Raw genomic sequence first — 20,876 nt, forward strand, 5'->3', positions numbered from 1 at the left:
TCTGGAAGGCTTCTGAGCATGAGGGCCTGGAACGAGTAGCTGTTGTGGACTTCAGATGTACCTCAAAAGCAGGCAATTACAATGCTGCCACCACACAATGGAATAAGAGAAACGTTGACAATTGTTTGCAGATTCTTTAGGCAGAATTTAAAAATTTGTACACATCTGAATTTCAGCTTCCTGTAATAATAATTTGTTGTTGATCAATCATTCTCCTCAGAGAAAGAGAACTTAGATGAAAATACGGTACAAAACACAAAAATGAATTTGAAAGCACTGGAGAACTACAAAGGCAGTCAAGAAATGAGAGACAACTTAGAAGAGAACCAAAGAGAAGTAGTAGGCAGGACAGATCCCACGTTACCTGTGGCAAAATATGAAGCAAAAGCATGCAGCAAAGGCAAGCAGATGAGGTCAAAGTAGAGAAGCTGAGGAGCTAAGCAAAGCTTTAATCCCTCTTCCACTACTGGGGAAACAACTCAGGAACTCAGGAAACACCAAGGAGAAAGACCCTGCTAAACCACCAAGATTCCAGTTGGACCTAGTAACAGAGCAAGTGTGACCTGCAGTAAGCCAGCCCACCGAACACCAACAACACTCAAATGAGATGAATTCCTGAGATTATGGGGAGCCGATCCTTACCGTGACTGTCTGCCAAGGACAAAAGCAAATCCACCATAAGAAGAAAAAATACCATCCAGACAGACCATCAAATTATTCATCCACTTCCTATAATTTCCAGCATTCAAGGAAACTTTCCAAAGGATTGAAAACCAAAACAAAAAGAGAAATAACAAAACAGAACTCCCAGGAGATTCAGATTTTGGAGTTATCAAGCACAATCTTTAAAAAGCTGTGATGGACTTACACTTCAAACAAAGAGTGACACAGACTGGATTTACCCTCCCACATAAAACAACTAAAAAACAAACAAATATATGAAAAACAGAGTTTCAGACATTACACACCAGGCAGCATGGGACAATAATCACTGACAGATGGGAAACAAACAATGTGAGCCTTTGAGCCTGTTCTGCCTGGACACTTTCCTTAGAGTAGTGCAGGGGGATGGAACCAGGTGGAGTCTGGCAGTCTTTGCGAACTGAGATGAAGCTGGCAGTCCAGAGACGCCGCCAAGGTGGCTAGGGTTCACAGGGCTTAGTGTCAAAGAGGAGAGGGACACACATAAAACGCCCTAAAGATCTAAGGACCCTCCTGAGTCTTCAGCTGAGTAGTGATATGCAAATGCATGTGAAGAAAACCCAAGGCCAGAGACCGGGGAGTGAGGACAAACTTGAAAAGGCCAAAGGGAACAATCCTTAGGATCATACATTCCACCAGATGGAAAATTTCGTAACTCGGAAAATTTAGAGAGGTGTTACTTAAAAGCAAACCTTGAGAGCATCTAACTTAACTGCACCCCAGAACAAAGCTCAGGAGTATTTACAGGAGTATAAAAACATCCAGCACCCCAAAAGGTAAAATTCACAATGCAATGTGTCTAATAAAAAATTACCGGGACGCCTGGGTGGCTCAGTTGGTTAAGCGGCTGCCTTCGGCTCAGGTCATGATCCCAGCGTCCTGGGATCGAGTCCCACATCGGGCTCCTTGCTTGGCAAGGGAGCCTGCTTCGACCTCTGCCTCTGCCTGCAAATCTGTGTGCCTGTGCTCGCTCTCTCTCCCTCTTCCTCTCTCTAATAAATAAATAAATAAATCTTTAAAAAAAAAAAAAAAATTACCGGGCGCCTGGGTGGCTCAGTGGGTTAAGCCGCTGCCTTCGGCTCAGGTCATGATCTCGGGGTCCTGGGATCAAGTCCCGCATCAGGCTCCCTGCTTCCCTCTCTCTCTCTCTGCCTGCCTCTCTATCTACTTGTGATCTCTCTCTCTGTCAAATAAATAAATAAATAAAAACCTTTAAAAAAAAAAAAATTACCAGGCACGCAAAAAGAGAGAAAAAGAAAAATGGGAAGGGGGAAAGAATCAAAGCAACCCAGAAATGAAAAAGATAAGCAAGGGGTGCCTGGGTGGCTCAGTGGGTTAAAGCCTCTGCCTTCAGCTCAGGTCATGACCCTAGAGTCCTGGGATCGAGCCCCACATCCGGCTCTCTGCTCTGCGGGGAGCCTGCTTTCTCCTCTCTCCTCTCTTTCTGCCTGATTGTGATCTCTGTCAAATAAATAAATAAAATCTTTAAAAAAAAAAAAGATAAAGCAATTAAAAGTTATTGTAACTGTATTACATACCCTCTAGAAGGTAGAGGCAAAATGTTAAGTAAATGTATGGAAGATTAAAAAAAAAACAAACACTTTTAAATTCCAGTTATGAAAAATGCACTATTACTGGATGAAATTAACAGCAAAGAAGATACTATAAAGAAAAGATGAAACTGAAGATACAATAAAAACTGTCCAAAAGGAGCGGGCCGGGAAACAGAACAAATTAAACAGAGGATTAGTGTGCTGTAGGACAACTTCAAGATACAAGTTAACCCCATTCCAAAAAAGGTTAAGTACAGGATGGGAGAACATAAAAAATTATTTGAAGAGTGACCTAAACTTTTGCAAGTTTCATGAAAACTATAAACCTACAGATTCAAGAGTTTCAATAAAACATAAGCACAAGAAGGAAAAAAAAAAAAAGACACCGAGGTACATCATAATCACATTGCTTAAAACTAGTAATAAAGAGAAAGTCTTTTTTTTTCCACAAAGCTTTTATTTTTTTTTAAAGATTATTTATTTATTTATTTGACAGACAGAGATCACAAGTAGGCAGAGAGGCAGGCAGAGAGAGAGAGAGAGAGAGAGAGGAGGAAGCAGGCCTCCTGCCAAGCAGAGAGCCCGATGCGGGGCTCGATCCCAGAACCCTGGGATCATGACCTGAGCTGAAGGCAGAGGCTTTAGCCCACTGAGCCACCCAGGCACCCCTAAAGAGAAAGTCTTAAAGCAGCTACAGAAAAAGGACATACATAAAAGAATCTACGATAAGAACACCAGCAAACGTCTCATCAAAAACAATGCAAGCAACAAGATGGCAGAACAGGATCTTTTAAAGTACTGAAAGATGAAAACTGTCAACCTAGAACTCTAAACCCAGAAAAAATATCTTGCAAAAAAATAAGGCAAAGTAAAAGACTTTCAAACACGAAACCTGAATTTAACAAATCACCAACAGACCTCCATTACAGGAAATAGTAAGGAAAAGTCCTTCAATTGGAAGGAAAAGGATAACAGAAACTTGTCTATAGATAAAGGAAGGAAGAACACTAAAAACAGTGAGTACGTGGGTAAATAAAAACAACTTTTCCTAATACTTCACCCTTTAAAGGAGACATAGTAATACAGTGTGAGATTTATAACATGTATAAGGAAACTATATGACAGAAATGGCACAAAGAGAAGAAAAAAAAAAAAAGAGTTAAATTGTTGTTAAGACTCTTACACCAAATACGAACTAATATAATAGTCTTGATACCGTTTACTTTATAAACCTTAAAGGAATAATTATTAAACAAAGAATTATAGTTTATTAGTCAACAAAGGAGATAAAATCCAATTTTACCAAAAATACCTAGTCAATCCAAAAGGGGAAAAAAGGAGAGAAAGGCAACAAAAAACAGATAGGAAAAGAGAAAATAAATCACATGACAACATATTTAAACCCAACTACCAGAACTAAAAAGACAAAAACCAACTAGTATCCACTGGAAGCACCCACCTGAGAACCTCATTGCAACCAGGAGGAGTTTAGTGCAACTCAATTATGAGTGCAGTGTCCACAGTAAGTCTGAATGTAGTCTGGACCCCAGGAACTCCACAGACTAACCAGCCAAAGCCCCTGAGATAGAAAATCTCCAAAAACAGAATTAAAATTTAGTGAGAAAGGCATACAAGAGATGAAGGGGAAAAAAGGCCCGGATAAAAACGAGAGAAGGGAACAGAATCAGAAAGTTTCACTTCAAAAACCAGAAGACAGAAGCTCTGAAGTTAGAAAAACAATCCTGAATCACACCTTCAGGAACTTCAGATAAACAAAGTTTAAATAAAAATGAACATGAAAAGTTGTATGCTCAAATCCCTTAACTTATTAAGTATTTTTAAAGATTACCAAAATAGGAGCACCTGGGTGACTCAGTTAAGTGTCTGACTCTTGGTTTCGGCTCAGGGTCATGAGATCCATCCCCATGGTCAGTGGGGAGTCTGCTTAAGATTCTCTCTCTGCCCCTACCCTCCATTGGTGTGCTCTCTCTTTCTTTCTTTCTTTCTAAAAAATAGATAAATCTTAAAAAAAAAAAAGAAAAGAAAAGAAAAGTCACCTTAATAACCCCCTAATAACTTGTCCCTACGGACAAGGAGAATATACCACAAACATACTCCCAAAACTATTACTTACCATTTCAAACTGAGCTAAAAGTTTAGCATTAAGAACATGATAAAAGGAAAACTAAACTACCAAGAACTTAATAATGAGTAAGTACAAAAAGAAAATGCTTTTAGAAAAGACATTTTTAAAAACCACAAATACATGAAGAACTATAGATTCAAAATCAATTCTTTTCTTATATACCAGCAATGAATAATTGGAATTTGACATTAAAAACAATACCACCAGCATCCCCAAAATGAAATATTTAGTATAACTCTAACAAACTATGTACATGATCTATATGAGAAAAACTAAAACTCTGATGAAAGAAATCAAAGAATTAAATAAATGGACAGATATTCCATGTTCATGGACAGGAAGACTCAATATTATTAAGATGTCAGCTCTTCCTAAATTGATCTATAGATTCAATGCAATCTCAACCAAATGTCCAGCAAGTTATTTTATGGATATTGACATGCAGAGGCAAAAGACCACAGAACAGCCAACACAAAACTGAAGAAGAAGAAAGCTAGAGAACTGGTATTAGCTGCCTTCAAGACTTACTATAAAGCTACAATAAACAAGACACTGTAATATTGGCGAAAGAATAGACAAACAGATCAATAGAACAGAACAGAGAGCCCAGATCTTTAGGCAGTCAAATGATCAAAGGCAATACAACAGAGAAATTCTTTTCCAACAGATGGTGCTGGAAGAACTGGACATCCAAAAGGAAAAAAATATATAGATAGATAGATAGATAGATAGATAGATAGATAGATACCTTACACTCTTCATAAAAATTAACTCAAAATGGATCACAGACCTAAATGTAAAACACAAAACCATAAAAATCCTAAAAGATGCCACAGAAGGCAATCTATGATTTAGGTTTGCAATGACTTCTTAGATAGATATAACAACAAAAGCACAACCCATGAAGAAAGAATAAATTGGACTTCATTAGAATTAACTTCTGCTCTGTGAAAGACACTGTCAAGAGAATGAGAAGACAGGGGTGCCTAGTTGGCTTAGTCAGTTAAACGACTGCCTTCTGCCCAGGTCATGATACCAGGGTTCTGGGATCGAGCCCCACAGAGGGCTCCTTGCTCAGCAGGAGCCTGCTCCCTCTCCCTCTGCCTGCTCTTCCCCTGCTTGTACTCTCTCTCTCTCTGTCAAATAAATAAATAAAAATCTTAAAAAGAGAGAGAGAATGAAAATGAGAAGCCAGGCCACTGGGAGAAAACACTTGCAAAGACCTATCTGGTGAAGGACTGTCATCCAAAATATACAAAGAACTCCTAAAACTCAATAATAAGAAAACCATCCAAATTAAAAATGGCCAAAAGACGTGGAAATCTCACCAAAGTAAATATGCACATAATACATAAGCATATGAAAAGATGCTCTTAATCATATGAATCAGGGAAATGAAAATTAAAACAACAATGAGATTCTACTACATGTACCATTTAGAATGGTCAAAATCCCGAACACTGACAACATCAAATGCTGGAAAGGATGTGGAGCAACACGAAGTCTCATGCACTGCTAGTGGAAATGCAAAATGAGGGGCGCCTGGGCGGCTCAGGTCATGATCTCAGGGTCCTGGGATCAAGCCCCGCATCGGGCTCCCTGCGGAGCTTCCTCCTCTCTGTCTGCCTCTCTGCCTACTTGTGATCTCTCTCTCTGTCAAATAAATAAAATAAAATCATAAAAAAAAAAAGAAATGCAAAATGATACAGACATTTTGGAAGAGTTTAGCAGTTTCTTACAAAACTAAACATATTCTTACCATATGATCCAGCAATCGCACTCCCAAGCATTTACCCAAAGGAACTAAAAACTTACATCCACAAAAAAACCTGCACATGGATGTTTATAGCAGTTTTATTCATAACTGCCAAAACTTGGAAGCAACAAAGATGTCCTTCGGTAGATGTGATGAATGGATAAATAAACTGCAGTACATCCTGACAATGGAATATTATTTAGCGCTAAAAAGAAATGAACTATCAAGCCATGAAAAGACATGGAGGAACTTAAATGCACATTACCAAGGGAAAGAAGTCAAAGTTTAAGGCTACATACTATATGATTCCAACCATGTGACATTCTGGAAAAGGCAACTATGGAGCCTGTAAAAAAGATCACTGGTTGCCAGGGGTTCAGGGAGAGAAAAGGAGGATGGAATGGCAGAGCACAGAGGACTTTTACGGCAGTGAAAATATTATGATTTATAATGGGTGGATACATGTCATTATGTATTTATCTAGACCCATAAAATGTACAACATTTATAGAGTGAACCAAGAGTGACAGTGTCAGTCAATGCAGGTTCATCGATCGTAACAAATGCACTAGTCTGGTAGAGGATGTTAATAGCAGGTGAGTCATGCACAATATTGTGTCACATTTGCTGTGAAGCTAAAACAGCTCTAAAAAATAAAGTTTCTTTTAGAGGTGCCTGGCTGCCTCAGTCAGTTAAGCATCTGACTCTAGACCTTGGCTCAGGTCATAATGCCAGAGTCCTGGGACAGAGCCCCATGTCGGGCTCCATGCTTAGCAGGGAATTTGCTTTTCCTTATCCCTCTCCCTCTGCCTCTCCCCCCAACTTGTGCTCTCTCTCTAATAAGCAGTATCTTAAAAAAGGAAGAAGGTGCATGGGGAAGTTTTTTGGGAGTGATGAAACTCATAACTGTGGTGGGGATTACACAACTGTGTGTATTTATAAAAGAACTGTAGAGCTAATAAAGTGTGAGTTCTACTACATTTTATTTTTATTTTCCTGTAAATTATACCTTAATTTTTTTAAGTTTTAAAATGATTCAAGAGACAAATATGCAAATTCAGAAAATAAATCTCTGAAAAAACACGAAGGAATCAGAATACTAAAAGTTATTAATCAAACTGTCCTAAAATTAAAAGAAAAAAATTTCAAACTACACATGTACACGTTTTTCTTATCATACTGTACCTGAGAATATCAAGGTAGAACAAAACCAACACCAAGATATAGTCCACTAAAATTACTGATTTTAAAAAAATCCTTTGGGCATCTAGGCAAAAAGTGCAACTAACTAATAGGCGAAAGACAATCAGACTGTCATCAAAGCCTATCGCAAAACTGAAGCAACATATTCAAGATATTTCAGGAAAAAATGTGAGCCACCAATTTTACTTACAGCCAAAGTGACATTCAAATATAAAGGACATAAACTGTTATCAACATGCAAGAAACTCAGAGAATATGCTCCTAGGAGCCCTTCCTAAGAAACACCTAGAGAATAAGATTCCAGAAAACTAAAATGATTAGCGATAAATAAACTAGTGGGAGGCACTGAATATATACTTACTTAGAAAACAAAGTCCAAATAGGATTATATGCAGGTTAAATGAGAAGGCTAATAGTAAATAATGGGTGGCTCAGTCAGTTAAGCGTCTGACTCTCTTTTTTTTTTTTTTTTTTAAATATTTTATTTATTTGACAGAGAGAAATCACAACAAGGCAGAGAGGCAGGCAGAGAGAGAGGAGGAAGCAGGCTCTCTGCAGAGAGCCTGATGCGGGGCTCGATCCCAGGACCCTGAGATCATGACCTGAGCCGAAGGCAGAGGCTTTAACCCACTGAGCCACCCAGGCGCCCCTAATAGTAAATAATGACTACATACTCTCACAATACGGAGTACAACTATTTAATGGGAGTGGGATGGGAATGGAAATAATATTCCAAGCAGTTCTACCTGCTTTCAGTACTCATATTAGTGGTATTAATTTTAGTACTGTTATTCTGAAAGTGCAATGTAATATGGGATAAACCAAATAAGTACTTACAGGATATTCAAATTCCATCATCCCATGTCCCTGAGAACTAGGACACTCAGTATTAAAGGAAACACACATGTAATTATAGAAAAGGTCAACTAAAAATCCCTGTTCTTCTAAATCTGAATTAAAAGTATCAGTATATTTTTATAAGATTTTTAATTATAAATATACAAATGTGTTTTATATATTTAAAAATATTTTATATTAAGCATGTATATATTATCACATAAATATATATCCTTCCATCATAAATATGTATGACTCCCCCCATATATATATGATGAAAAGATACAGTATGTATAGTCCTATTTCCTAGCTCTGTCCCATGGAAAGACCTAGAAACAATGACCAACCCAATAGCAACAAGCATCCCTAGCAACAGATATTCTGGTCTTGAAATATCATTTCCAAATTAAAAAAAATTTTTTTTCTGGAAAAAATTATATATTCCAGGTTTGAGGCAGGAAATACACAGATGAGTCAAGAAAATCTTGCTGGGGCACCTGGGTGGCTCATTGGGTTAAGCCTCTGCCTTTGGCTCAGGTCATGATCCCAGTGTCCTGGAATCGAGCCCTGCATCAGGCTCTCTGAGCCTGCTTCCTCCTCTCTCTGCCTGCCTCTCTGCCTACTTGTGATCTCTATCTGATAAATAAATAAATAAAATCTTTAAAAAAAAAAAAAAAATCTTGCTATATCACACAGCGAGGAAACTACCAAAGACAAATTAGGGTTGTATCAAAAACCGAGAAATCATTTAAGAAGCTCTCCCATTAATCAACAACAGGAAAATGTAAGCATCACAGTAATTACAATTCATGACGTACACCTGAAATCCAAATACTTAGATACAGCAGTTAATAATGACACTTTAAAAAACCTAGTCACCCTCAAAGGGTGATAGATTATATTGAAAACTAGTAAATAAAATGAAAGAAATGAACTTTCTTTTCTGCCTTTCCTACATAAACTATACGCTGGAAAATCAATCAGTAAGGAAAACATCTCTTTATAGATGTACCTCACTTAATGAAGAAAAAAAAAAAAGAATTAGAGTATCACTATTTTGCAACCCTGAAGGAACTAATGGCTCTAGCACTGAAACATCCCTGGAAAAGAAGACCTTCAGACTTGATGTACTGTCTTAAGAAAAAGCACAGCACCACCCCGAGTCCTGCACAGGGGTTACATATGAGCCTGATCAAGCCTCTGCATCCATCTGTAGGGGATGAAAAACGTGCTGAACTGCACGAGTCTCAGTAAGCAAAACAGAGACTGTGGGGAAACAAGTCAAACCACACCAGTTCAACAGAGAAGGGGAAGCTGTGAATTAAGACAGACTAAATAAAAACAGGGGGTAGGGGACTAAGCTATAATCCTTAGATATACATAATTTGGTATTAAAGCTCACTGGAAAGGGCTCTGGGTGGGTGAAAAAGTTCTAATTCTTTACCTGGACAGTGGTTTTACAAGGCCTTTGGCCTTATACTCATTCATTAATAGATTTGTCTCTGCAGTTTTATGTGTTTCATGTTACAATTTTTAAAAAAAACCTTTCTTTAAAAAGTAAATGATCAGGGGCGCCTGGGTGGCTCAGTGGGTTAAAGCCTCTGCCTTCAGCTCAGGTCATGATCCCAGGGTCCTGGGATCGAGCCCCGCATCGGGCTCTCTGCTTGGCAGGGAGCCTGCTTCCTCCTCTCTCTCTCTCTAAAAAAAAAAAAAAAAAAAAAAGTAAATGATCAGTAGTCATTTGACTTATCTGGTTACCTCTAAAGGGCAAAAGGAACTCACCACCCATTCTCCCTGGAACCAGAGCAGTGCGTGAGCTATGGGTCTAAGACTCAATTAGAACTCTGCATCATGGAAATCTTAAGAAACTGGTGCTAAAGCATTTACATGAACGTCTTTGCATGAAGTGAAGTCAGTCACAATTTCTACACATAGGAGCTTCTGTATTAAAGACTGGCTAAGACAGTAAAGTCATCTCCCTGATAGTGGCTTTATTACAAGGCCGTGTTCCACAGACCTATTTCAACCAACAGTTTATCCTCCAGGATACTAACACGATCTTTCCTATCTTGTACACAGATTTCTTCCCAAAGCTCAGAGTAAGCAGAAAACAGTGATTCAAATTTGCCAAGGGGTTCCCAATATGAGGGAGAGGGAGGAAAGAGTAGAGGAGAATCCCCTTAACCTCAGAGATATAATCTCACTGAGTACTTTCTAAACTTATCCTGACATTGTAAGAAAAAGGAAACTTCCCTACAAGCAAAGAATGTATAATTTAAAAACCTCTAATACAGGCTAAAAAAAAGAGAAAAATACAATTAAACACCAATCCTTAAGAAATTAAAAGGGAAAAGCAGGAATCGGTGACTGCCTAAAGCTTTAAAGGAAACTGGTAAAACAGAGAGTGTTATTTCCTTTTGGGCTACCCTGACCCAGAAAGTCAAATCTGACAAGAGGAGAAAAAAGAAAATTTTCACTCTACCACAGCTACTCTATGAAACTGAAGTCAAATTAATTACCACCAGCACTCTAAAAGCCTCAGGAGAGGGAACCAAGAGAGACTAATGTGGGTACCCAGGAGAGTGTTTAGGTTTACCAGAGAGTTGGGGCACCTGGGTGGCTCAGTGGGTTAAAGCCTCTGCCTTTCGCTCAGGTCATGATCCCAGGGTCCTGGGATCGAGCCCCGCATCGGGCTCTCTGCTTGGCAGGGAGCCTGCTTCCTCCTCCTCTCTTTCTCTGCCTGCCTCTCTCCCTACTTGTGATCTCTGTCTGTCAAATAAATAAATAAAATCTTTAAAAAAAAAAAAAAAAAAAAAAGGTTTACCAGAGAGTGAAGAGATTTGGAGCTGACAAGGGAAGAATATTACTATTATTACTTCCTTTGGTGCTTCCTGTAAATACTTTCCTAACGAGACTGGCAGTTATTTTTATTTTTTTCCTATTAGTGATTCATACTGGTATACTCTGTTCTCACTCCCTGATATTCATAAGCTCCAGACTTTTTTTTCCCATCTATTGATCTTCCATACACCAAGTACAGCACCTTGCAAATGTTTTGCACATAGCATATGCTCAGTATATTTGCTGCATTAAATAAAAAAAAAAAAAAAAATCCAGGGCAGTCAGGAAAAAGAAGAGAAAACTTGTTCTTCATTATTTCAGAAGGCTAAAATCAAGACAGACTGGAAGGAAAGTATGGAGAGGCCTATCAGGCCAACATTCACACAAAACTTCTTTAGCACTGGTTGCCTGGAGAGGTAACAATTCTCCTCACCATCTCTGAAGTATTAAAAAAGAGCCTGCATGCCCACTGGTAGGGACTATGGGGATATCTCTGGAGGTTCATCTATTTCTCTATGTCTAGACTGCATTGAGGTAGAAGGGAACTTTGAGATTTGCTTTAAATTCTTTAAGATTCTGTGTTTCTGAATAAGGTCATTCTTGTAGACTCAGACTGAAAAACAAATGAAGAAAATAAGGAGAAACAAATCTATCACAGAACCTATACTAGGACAGGCATTTCCCACCCCACTGGAAATTTGTTGGTAATACAAAAGCTCCACCCTACCTGACCAGAGAAGTATGTATCAGAACAAACCTCTGCGCACTAGGTATTTCATATATGTTATTCTCATCTCATCCTTGTTATTACTCCCATTTTATAAAAGGACACAGATACTTAAAGAACAAGCAATGAATGGGTTTCGAACTTGACTGAAACTATGCTCCTGCCACTGAACCGTCCCACCTCTGAGATAAATTAGCACTGGCAAAATACAGCATTGCCTCTTTTGTGTATTGGCATTAGAGAACTTAATTTTTCTACTGTATCTTGATTTCCATACCATAAATTTATGCATGCAGGTCTTACCACTTATTTCAAGCTCTGCCCAATGTGATTTCTTTCCATTTGCTGCTTCCTCAGAGGACATAATTGTGTACATCCTCCTAGGGTCAGGGGGCTCGTATTTTTCTTTGGGCATGCCTGTTGAATTAAAAAAATCCAATCAGTATTCTGAAGAACCAAATAACTGAAAACAATGACATCTTTTTAAAAGTAAACACACCCATATTATGATCTCTAAATACCACTTCCCAACAAGAAGAACTAGGGACTTTTTGGAGAAATGGAAGATTTCAGGTCCAGGATCAGAAAAATACAAAACAGGGCTGGATGCTAACAAAGATGCTGTTGGCCATAAAGCAGCAGAAAGTCTGAAGAAGCAACCAGTAGCCAAAGGTCAGACAACATGAACATAAAAGAATGACTCTGATTCATTATAAACTTCATCAATGCAAAACTTTAATAAAAATAAATAAATAAATAAATAAACCTCAGTCACCTAAAGAAGTGGGAGAAGGGAAAGAAATAAGCATTTATCCTACACTTCTGGCCAAAACTAGGTAAGGGAATGTTCTTAACAGAATTCCAGCTAATAAACACGGAAAGAGTCACATAATTAGAAAATCACTATTTCACAGCCCCTAGTAGAAAAAAAATGGATCTAGGCAACAATCACCAATGATTAATAAAAGCATTAGGTGAAAAAAAATCCAATGGATAAATTATTAAATGGATATCTAGGTTATGAGACATGAACCTAATGGCCAATTTCATCATTACGACAACTAGATCTACATGCCAATATTACCATGCCCTGGTCCCCTCATCAAAACATATTAAAAATAAGAAATTGAATGTGAATCATATCAAGCCCTTCTACTTCTGGTACCAGCTGAACAAAATAAAGGAGACAGAGGACTATGTTAAAAATAACACAAGAGGGGCGCCTGGGTGGCTCAGTGGGTTGGGCCTCTGCCTTCGGTCCTGGGATCAAGCCTCGCATGGAGCTCTCTGCTCAGCAGGGAGCCTGCTTCCCTCTCTTTCTGACTGCCTCTCTGCCTACTTGTGATCTGTCAAATAAATAAATAGAAATCTTTAAAAAAAATTAAAAATAAAAAAAATAAGTAAAAATAACACAAGACGTAACAATGTGAACACACTGAACACTACTGAACTGTATACTTAAAAATGGTTAAGACATAAATTTTGTTATATTTTAACCACAATTAAAAATGTTTTTAGGGGCGCCTGGGTGGCTCAAAGGGTTAAAGCCTCTGCCTTCAGTTCAGGTCATGATCTCAGGGTCCTAGGATCTAGCCCTCCATCGGTTCTCTGCTCAGCGGGGAGCCTGCTTCCCCTCTTCTCTCTGCCTGCCTCTCTACCTACTTGTGTTCTCTTTCTGTCAAATAAATAAACAAAATCTTAAAAAAAACAATTTTTTTAAACTTAACTCTACAGAAATACAGCTGGCCAGAGGCAGAATATGGAAAGTTACAGATAAGAAAGACCCAATGTCTTCAACAAATACATGACATGAAAGTAAGACAGAAGGAAATTGACATGGATCACACAACTTACAAGGCACAGCAATCAAATGCGCTACATACATCTGTTTGGGTATATTTGGAAAAACCAAGTGTAAAAACCATTTCTGAGAATCAGACAATTTGAAGTACTAAACATTAAGTTGATACTGAAGGACTATCGTTCATTTCACTTGCAGTTACTTCCTTAATCCTTATGTTATCAATACCTTCCAAAATATATAGGTGAAATGAAATCTCACACCCTTTGCATATTACCCCGAACTCCTTGACTGAGTCTCACTTCACCTTATTCACGTGGATGAGCCAAAACCCACTTTAGCCAACTCTCCACCTTTTCTGGATACTACTCAGCCAAATATAGCTGAAGAAAAACTTAACCACCATGTGAACCTAAAGTGAGCCAGTCAGCAATCATTTACCTCAAATGGATTACTTACACTGCCAGGAAATTACACTTGAATTCTCCTAGTCCCTGCTACATGACTTCTCTCTTCAAACCTCTAACACTTACTCCTCCATTGTCTCTTTCTTACTTCTATTTTCTCACTGAAACAGAAAACACAAGGGCCCTTTCTATGATCTCCCACCTCCACCCATCTACACTCTCTTTTAGTAGGACAAAGTGCCTGCCCTCTGAACACTCAATCCCACCCTATCGTCTTGCCTATTCAAGGACATTACTTGGACATTCTCTCCTACATCACTTTTTCCCTCTACACTAGATCTTTACCTTCAGTATACAAATACATGGTTTTATTTCCTCTACTTAAAAGTCCTGACCCCGGCGCCTGGGTGGCTCAGTGGATTATGCCGCTGCTTTCGCTCAGGTCATGATCTCAGGGTCCTGGGATCGAGTCCCACATCGGGCTCTCTGCTCAGCAGGGAGCCTGCTTCCCTCTCTCTCTCTCTGCCTGCCTCTCTGCCTACTTGTGATCTCTCTCTCTGTCAAATAAATAAATAAATAATAAAATCTTAAAAAAAAAAAAAAAAGTCCTGACCCTATTTCGCCCTCCAGCCTTTTTTCTCATTCTCTTCACCAAAAAAATTATCCCCAGGAGTTGTATATGCACTCTCTCTTCTAGTCCTCTTTTCCCAGTTAGAGTCATTCAAATCAGTATGAACTTTTAATGTTCTACCAAAAACTACCAAGAAAAAAACCAGTGACCTCACACTGTTATATCCAACACTCGTTTCTCAGACCTCTGTTTACTTGCCCTATGATCAGTGTTTGATGTAAACGATCACTCCGTGTAGACACACTTATTCATTTGGCTTCCAGTGTACCTTTTATCTTGGTTTTCTTCTCATCTTACTAGATTTTGTCTTTTGCTAGCTCTTCCTGCAGAATCAGAATTAATTCCATTCTAACAATAGAAACCTGAAGCCCAAAAAGGTTTAAGCAATTTAACCATCATCTTAAGGCTGAGAAGTAACAGAGTCTGGCTTTGTGTCCGATTAAAAGTTAAAGCTACTTTTTTTTTTAAAGATTTTATTTATTTATCTGACAGAGAGAAGCAAGAAAGGGAACACAAGAAGGGGAGCAGCAGAGGGAGAGGGAGAAGCAGGTTTCTGCCAAGCAGGGAGCCCAATCTGGGGCTCTATCCCAGGACACTAGGATTATGACCTGAGCCAAAGGCAGACACTTAACAACTGAGCCACCCAGGCACCACTAAAGCTCCTTTCTAAGTGAAATAGGCCAATCACAGGAAGACAATTATTATATGATTTCACTTACATGAGGTACTAAAGTAGTCAAACTCAGAGAGACAGAAAGTAGAATGGTAGTTGCCAAGGGCTGGGGAAGGAAGTTACTGAACGTGTGCAGAGTTTAAGTTTACAAAAGAAGAATTATGAAGATGGATGATGGTTAATGGTTACCCAACATTATGAATGTATATAATACTACTGAATGCTAAACTTAAAAATGGATAAAACAGTAAATTTTACATGTATTTGCCACAATAAAAAAAGACTGGAAAAAAGTCAAAGCAACTTTCACTATGTTATGCTGCCTCCCTAACGAAGAGAAATCGAGCTATTTTTGAAACAGAAATGGGCTCTGGGTAGTCAAAATACAGAAGGAGGTAAATAATCCTTTAAAAGCTCCTTTAAGGGGCGCCTGGGTGGCTCAGTGGTTTAAGCCGCTGCCTTCGGCTCAGGTCATGATCTCAGGGTCCTGGGATCGAGTCCCGCATCGGGCTCTCTGCTCGGCAGGGAGCCTGCTTCCCTCTCACTCTCTCTGCCTGCCTCTCTGCCTACTTGTATCTCTCTCTGCCAAATAAATAAATAAAATCTTTAAAAAAAAAAAAAGCTGCTTTAAAAAAATATAAATGGTGAGACTAATAATCTGCACAAGAAATAGCACATCTATTTTTTTGTTTTGTTAAGTGCTATTGATAAAACGAACTATTCTCTTACATGTTAACTTCTTGAGAAAAGAACACAATGACTAAAGTTTTTAGACTGATGATACAAAATACCTAACACAGAGAGCTACAGAGTCAGAAACTGTTCCTATCCTAGAGGACTATCTGGCAAAGCAAGTGCCCTTTTTGAATGAAATGAATATTCCAAGAACAACCTAGAAAATATAAAATGTCATTTCAGACTACCAGAGCTCGATGACAACAGCCCATCATCCCAATGCCATTATTCAAACCGGATTCTACCTAAAAAAGCAAAACAAAACCAAAAAAACCATCTGATCTTCGCTGACTTTCCCAGTAAAATTTAACAATGGTAAGAAACTGGCTCTGTCCAGCTGCGGTTAGTATTTTGGTCCTATTATTATTAATCATTTGACTTCTTTGTGGAAATTGAGAAGTCTGATTTATCAACCTCATATGAGCTTAGTTAGTTTGAATCAAGGTCCAGAGATGGATCACACTTCAGAGAATGGATAAAAGTGTTACTGAGCTAAGAAATCTGAAAACCAGAGGCGCCTGGGTGGCTCAGTTTAGGTTAAGCATCTGCCTTCAGATCAGGTCAAGATCCTAGGGTCCTGGGATTGAGCCCCATGTTGGGCTCCTCTGCAGGGAGTCTTCTCACCTCTTATCTCTCTCAAATAAATTTTTTTAAAAAATAAAATAAAACAAAAAGAAAGAAGAAGAAATCTGAAAACCAGGCTCTGGACCTGGGGTCATTTGCCTAGGTAGCCAACCACTCCACTTCTTGGTTTTTGTAATGTGAGACAGGTAATCTTAAAATTTAAGAGAGAGCTCATTAAACTGGAAAGCAGCAAGGAGATCATCTTTATTTCCAAATCCCTGAGAGTGAGGATTTGAAGTGGGGGGAAAGGGGAGTATGACAGAATGAAAGAAATGGTAGCACATAAACTGTCCAACACTATAGTGTACACCTGAAATTAATGTAACACTATGTATCAACTATAGTCAAATTTTTAAAAAGGTAGCAAACTGGGCAAACTGTTTTCAGGAGCAGCAAGAGGAGCACATCTGCCCACTGAGCAACACCCTTCCCCTATTTTGGGGGGAGTCTGGCAAAACACAGTGCTGGTAGAGAAAAGGGTGTAAGAATGCATACAATTTAGGATGTTTCCCAAGACTTTGAAATCAACAGGCAGATCTCTCCTCTAAATAATCTGCAGTGACATACCGTGTTTTTATCTTAGACTAAAAGGTTTCCAAAACAGACTTGAAAACTGCCAAGGATTACAACAGACTTTCTAAACAGCTATGCCAGAGTCAGCAGGTATGTAGTGCCTGACTAGCCAATTCCCTTTTCCTCCAATCCAGGCCCAGGTGTCACTACTGATCCTGGCAGCATAAAGTCCATCCCCACTCCAGATCTCAGAGAAACAGTTTTTCATTATCTAGGACAATTATTTACCTTAAAGAAACACAGGACACTATTTCCCAGCACAGAAAGATATGCTTTCATAATTAAATATTTTAAGAAATGGCTTAAAAAAACAACTATAGGGGCGCCTGGATGGCTCAGTGGATTAAGCCGCTGCCTTCGGCTCAGGTCATGATCTCGGGGTCCTGGGATCGAGTCCCGCATCGGGCTCTCTGCTCCGCAGGGTGCCTGCTTCCTCCTCTCTCTCTGCCTGCCTCTCTGCCTACTTGTGATCTCTCTGTCAGATAAATAAATAAAATCTTTAAAAAAAAAAACAAAAAACTATAACCATCGTGGGAAAGCTAGTGTTGCACAGCAGAGTTACAAACCATAACACAACGAGTGAGACTATTCTGGAGCATCTAAACTAAGAGTATCCTAACTGCATACCATAAACTTAGAAAAATTGCCATCTAGATAGGGAAAAAAAAATTTAGGAGTCCAAATATTCTCTACCCTACAATTCCAGAAATGCCGTGCGCATGAGTGTGCAAGTGTGTGAGTATGTGTGAGTATATTTTTGTGTGTATGTGCAGTGAGGGGCTGGGACAAGAATCACAGGGAAGGTTTTTATAAAAACCCACAGGGAGGGATTTATCAGAATCTAAAGAGAAAAAAGAAGACAAGAACAACTACAGAAGCAGACTAGAATGAATATATTCACAAAGGTCCTTGCAAAAAGTTACACTCCATCCCATACCCCCAAATAGAATCATAGTTCCCTAATTACACCTCTGGCTAAGAATGAAAAGAAAATAGCCTATAGAGACAGAGACATAAGGAAAGGGATAGGAGCCTCTGGGCTATTTTTCTGCCAGGAATCAAATTTACACTCAATCAAAATCAGAGACAATCAAATAGCTGAATGCTCCCCATGGGAAAAAAAATACGTAATTACAAAAACAACCACTAACCGGGGGCTGAAACCCACTAATCATAACAACCCATAGACAAAAGGTGTGCCAACAGCCTGCCTCTCCCCCATCTAATCTTCAAAATCAATCTAATGGGAAACCAACAGAAGTGCCAAAGAACCCACCCATGCCCTACCTAAAATAAAAAGCAAGTCAACAAAGAGTGGTCAAACACAAGTATAACACACACAACACAATGATTCTACAAAATCACTACAAAAGAAAGAAAAAGAAAGACTACAGAAACAGAAAAATATTCCACAGGGGCACCTGGTTGGTTCAGTGGGTTAAGCCTCTGCCTTCGGCTCAGGTCATGATTCCAGAATCCTGGGATTGAGCCCCACATAGGGCTCTCTGCTCAGCGGGGAGCCTGCTTCCCCCTCTCTACCTGCCTCTCTGCCTACTTGTGATCTGTCAAATAAATAAATAAAATCTTTTAAAAAAAATATTCCACAAAAAATTATTTCTTGTGCTTAAAGAAGTTAAAGAGAACATAACACTGATAAACAAAAACTATAAATAAAGAAGTCAACTGTGGGACAACACGAAGTGAGATAAAAAGGTAGGAGTGTAGATCTAGCAGGGGAAGAAGTATTTGAATACTAGACTCTCTAAAACAAGACTGGACCAAAAAAGGAAAGTCACAGAATGCATAAACACAATTCCTACTAAAACAAAAGGCAAACATTGGCAAAAATTAAACAGACTTTTTTATGGAAAAACAAAAGAGATGATAACGTAATATCTAAGAGAGTAATTACCTATGCTGTAACTCAGTAAACATACCCTTTGGTATTACCAAAGAAAAAGAAAAATGTACTTCCAAAAAATACATTTATATAATGTGCATAATAGTTTTATTCATAGTTGCCCAAAACTGAAAACAACCGAAACGTCCATCAACAATGAAAAGATAAACTGTGATACAGCCATACAAATACTACTCAACAATAAAAAAATAAAATGAACTACAGACACATACACATATATATATGACTCTCAAACATTACACTGAATGAAAAAGACCCAAAAGATTCCGTTAACATGAATTTGCAGTGATAACAGTGGCTACCCTTCTGCTCACTGACGAAAGTATTCAGTATCTTAAATGAGGGTGATTTATATTGGTGTGTGTGTGTGTATATATATATATAGATATATATATATATGTATTTATTTATTTATCAAAACCCAAAATGTACATTTAAGGTCTATACATTTCACTTTATATGAATTTTACCTTAACTAAAAAACATTCTGTACTCAAATACCTGGTCAAGTATGAAAACAAAAAGGACATTTTCAGACAAGCAATTACTAACAAAGCATACAACCATGTACCTTTCTGAATTACTCATTACAGCATTGTTTATGACAAAAAGTACAAACAACTTAAGTGAGCATTAATAAGAATGTATGGTTAAATGAGTTACTGTGCAGCTGTGAAAAGAATAATGTTAACTATTGGTATTATACTGGATTATTCACTTCATAGTTTAGGAGTAAGCAAATAAGTACTTAGGTTAAAGATGTTAGGAGCCAAGATTTTCAGGGTAAGAAAACATTTATAAATCAAAGAAATTAAGTGAAAACAACATCATAGTTGACTTGAGAATATCAATATAAACTCATGATTTTATTTTTTAAGATTTTATCTCTCTATCTATCTGAGAGACAGTCCACACAAGTGGGGGAGGGGGAAGGGAGAGGGATAAGTACACTCGGAGCTCAGAGCAGGGCTTGATCTCGGGACCAAGATCATGACCGAGCTGAAATCAAGAGCCAGACGTTTAACCAACGGTGCTACCCAGGCACCCCTAAACTCATGATTTTAAATTTGTTTTTAACTACATAGTGAGGTGCTCTAGAAGTAATGTTATCTCTGGAATAACAGCACCCCTAATCCTCAGTTTTGAGAAAGCAAAGATCTTTGTAAAATGGCCAACCAAAAGTTTGGGGCAAGAAAGGTATAAAATGTGTAAAGCCGAGACATCCTTGAGTGCCAAAAACCTAAGCCAACATGACACAAGAGCCAGCTAAAGGGGTACTCCACTGGCCAAAGCTGTGACAACTGGAGCAAAAAGAATAGTAACAGAATGAAATGGAATAAAAAATCTATGGATAAATGATCATTATCAGTGCTGCAGAAAACAGAGCTGGCAGTGCTATAAAGGGGGGATCGGTAGCAGGAAGAAATTACTGCAGTAACCAAGGCATGAAGAAAGCAAGAGGGGAGAAGTGAGGAAAGGGAAGGCCATGGGTGCACATTAGCCACCATCTGGGGGAGCTTTTAAACTAAGAAAACTGGTAACTAAAGAGAAAGATTTAAGTGTTTACCTTTTCACCAGGTACCACATTTCAGAACTGACCAAAGAGCCCCAGTTGAATAGTCTTACTTTATAAGAATGACAGCTAATAAATGAAGAATGAAACAAATAAAAAAAGGTAACTTCATTTTGTAATTCCTTCTTTAGGCAAGGATTATAAACTGTGTTTAAACCATTAGATGAATTATTG

At 38.5% G+C, this 20,876-nt stretch overlaps 1 protein-coding gene across 4 annotated transcripts in view; it reads right to left on the bottom strand.

The window, feature by feature from the left end:
- Positions 1-20,876, bottom strand: part of CNOT6 (CCR4-NOT transcription complex subunit 6) — a 72,034-nt gene that overhangs the window by 36,731 nt on the left and 14,427 nt on the right. For all 4 annotated transcript variants that reach the window (XM_046000147.1, XM_046000144.1, XM_046000145.1 and 1 more), the window contains one exon: positions 12,068-12,181. In XM_046000147.1, the coding sequence (XP_045856103.1) occupies positions 12,068-12,181 (114 nt within the window). The remainder of the gene's footprint in view (positions 1-12,067; positions 12,182-20,876) is intronic.

The sequence above is a fragment of the Meles meles genome, chromosome 3 (genome assembly GCF_922984935.1).
Source record: "Meles meles chromosome 3, mMelMel3.1 paternal haplotype, whole genome shotgun sequence".
NCBI classification, from domain to species: domain Eukaryota; kingdom Metazoa; phylum Chordata; class Mammalia; order Carnivora; family Mustelidae; genus Meles; species Meles meles.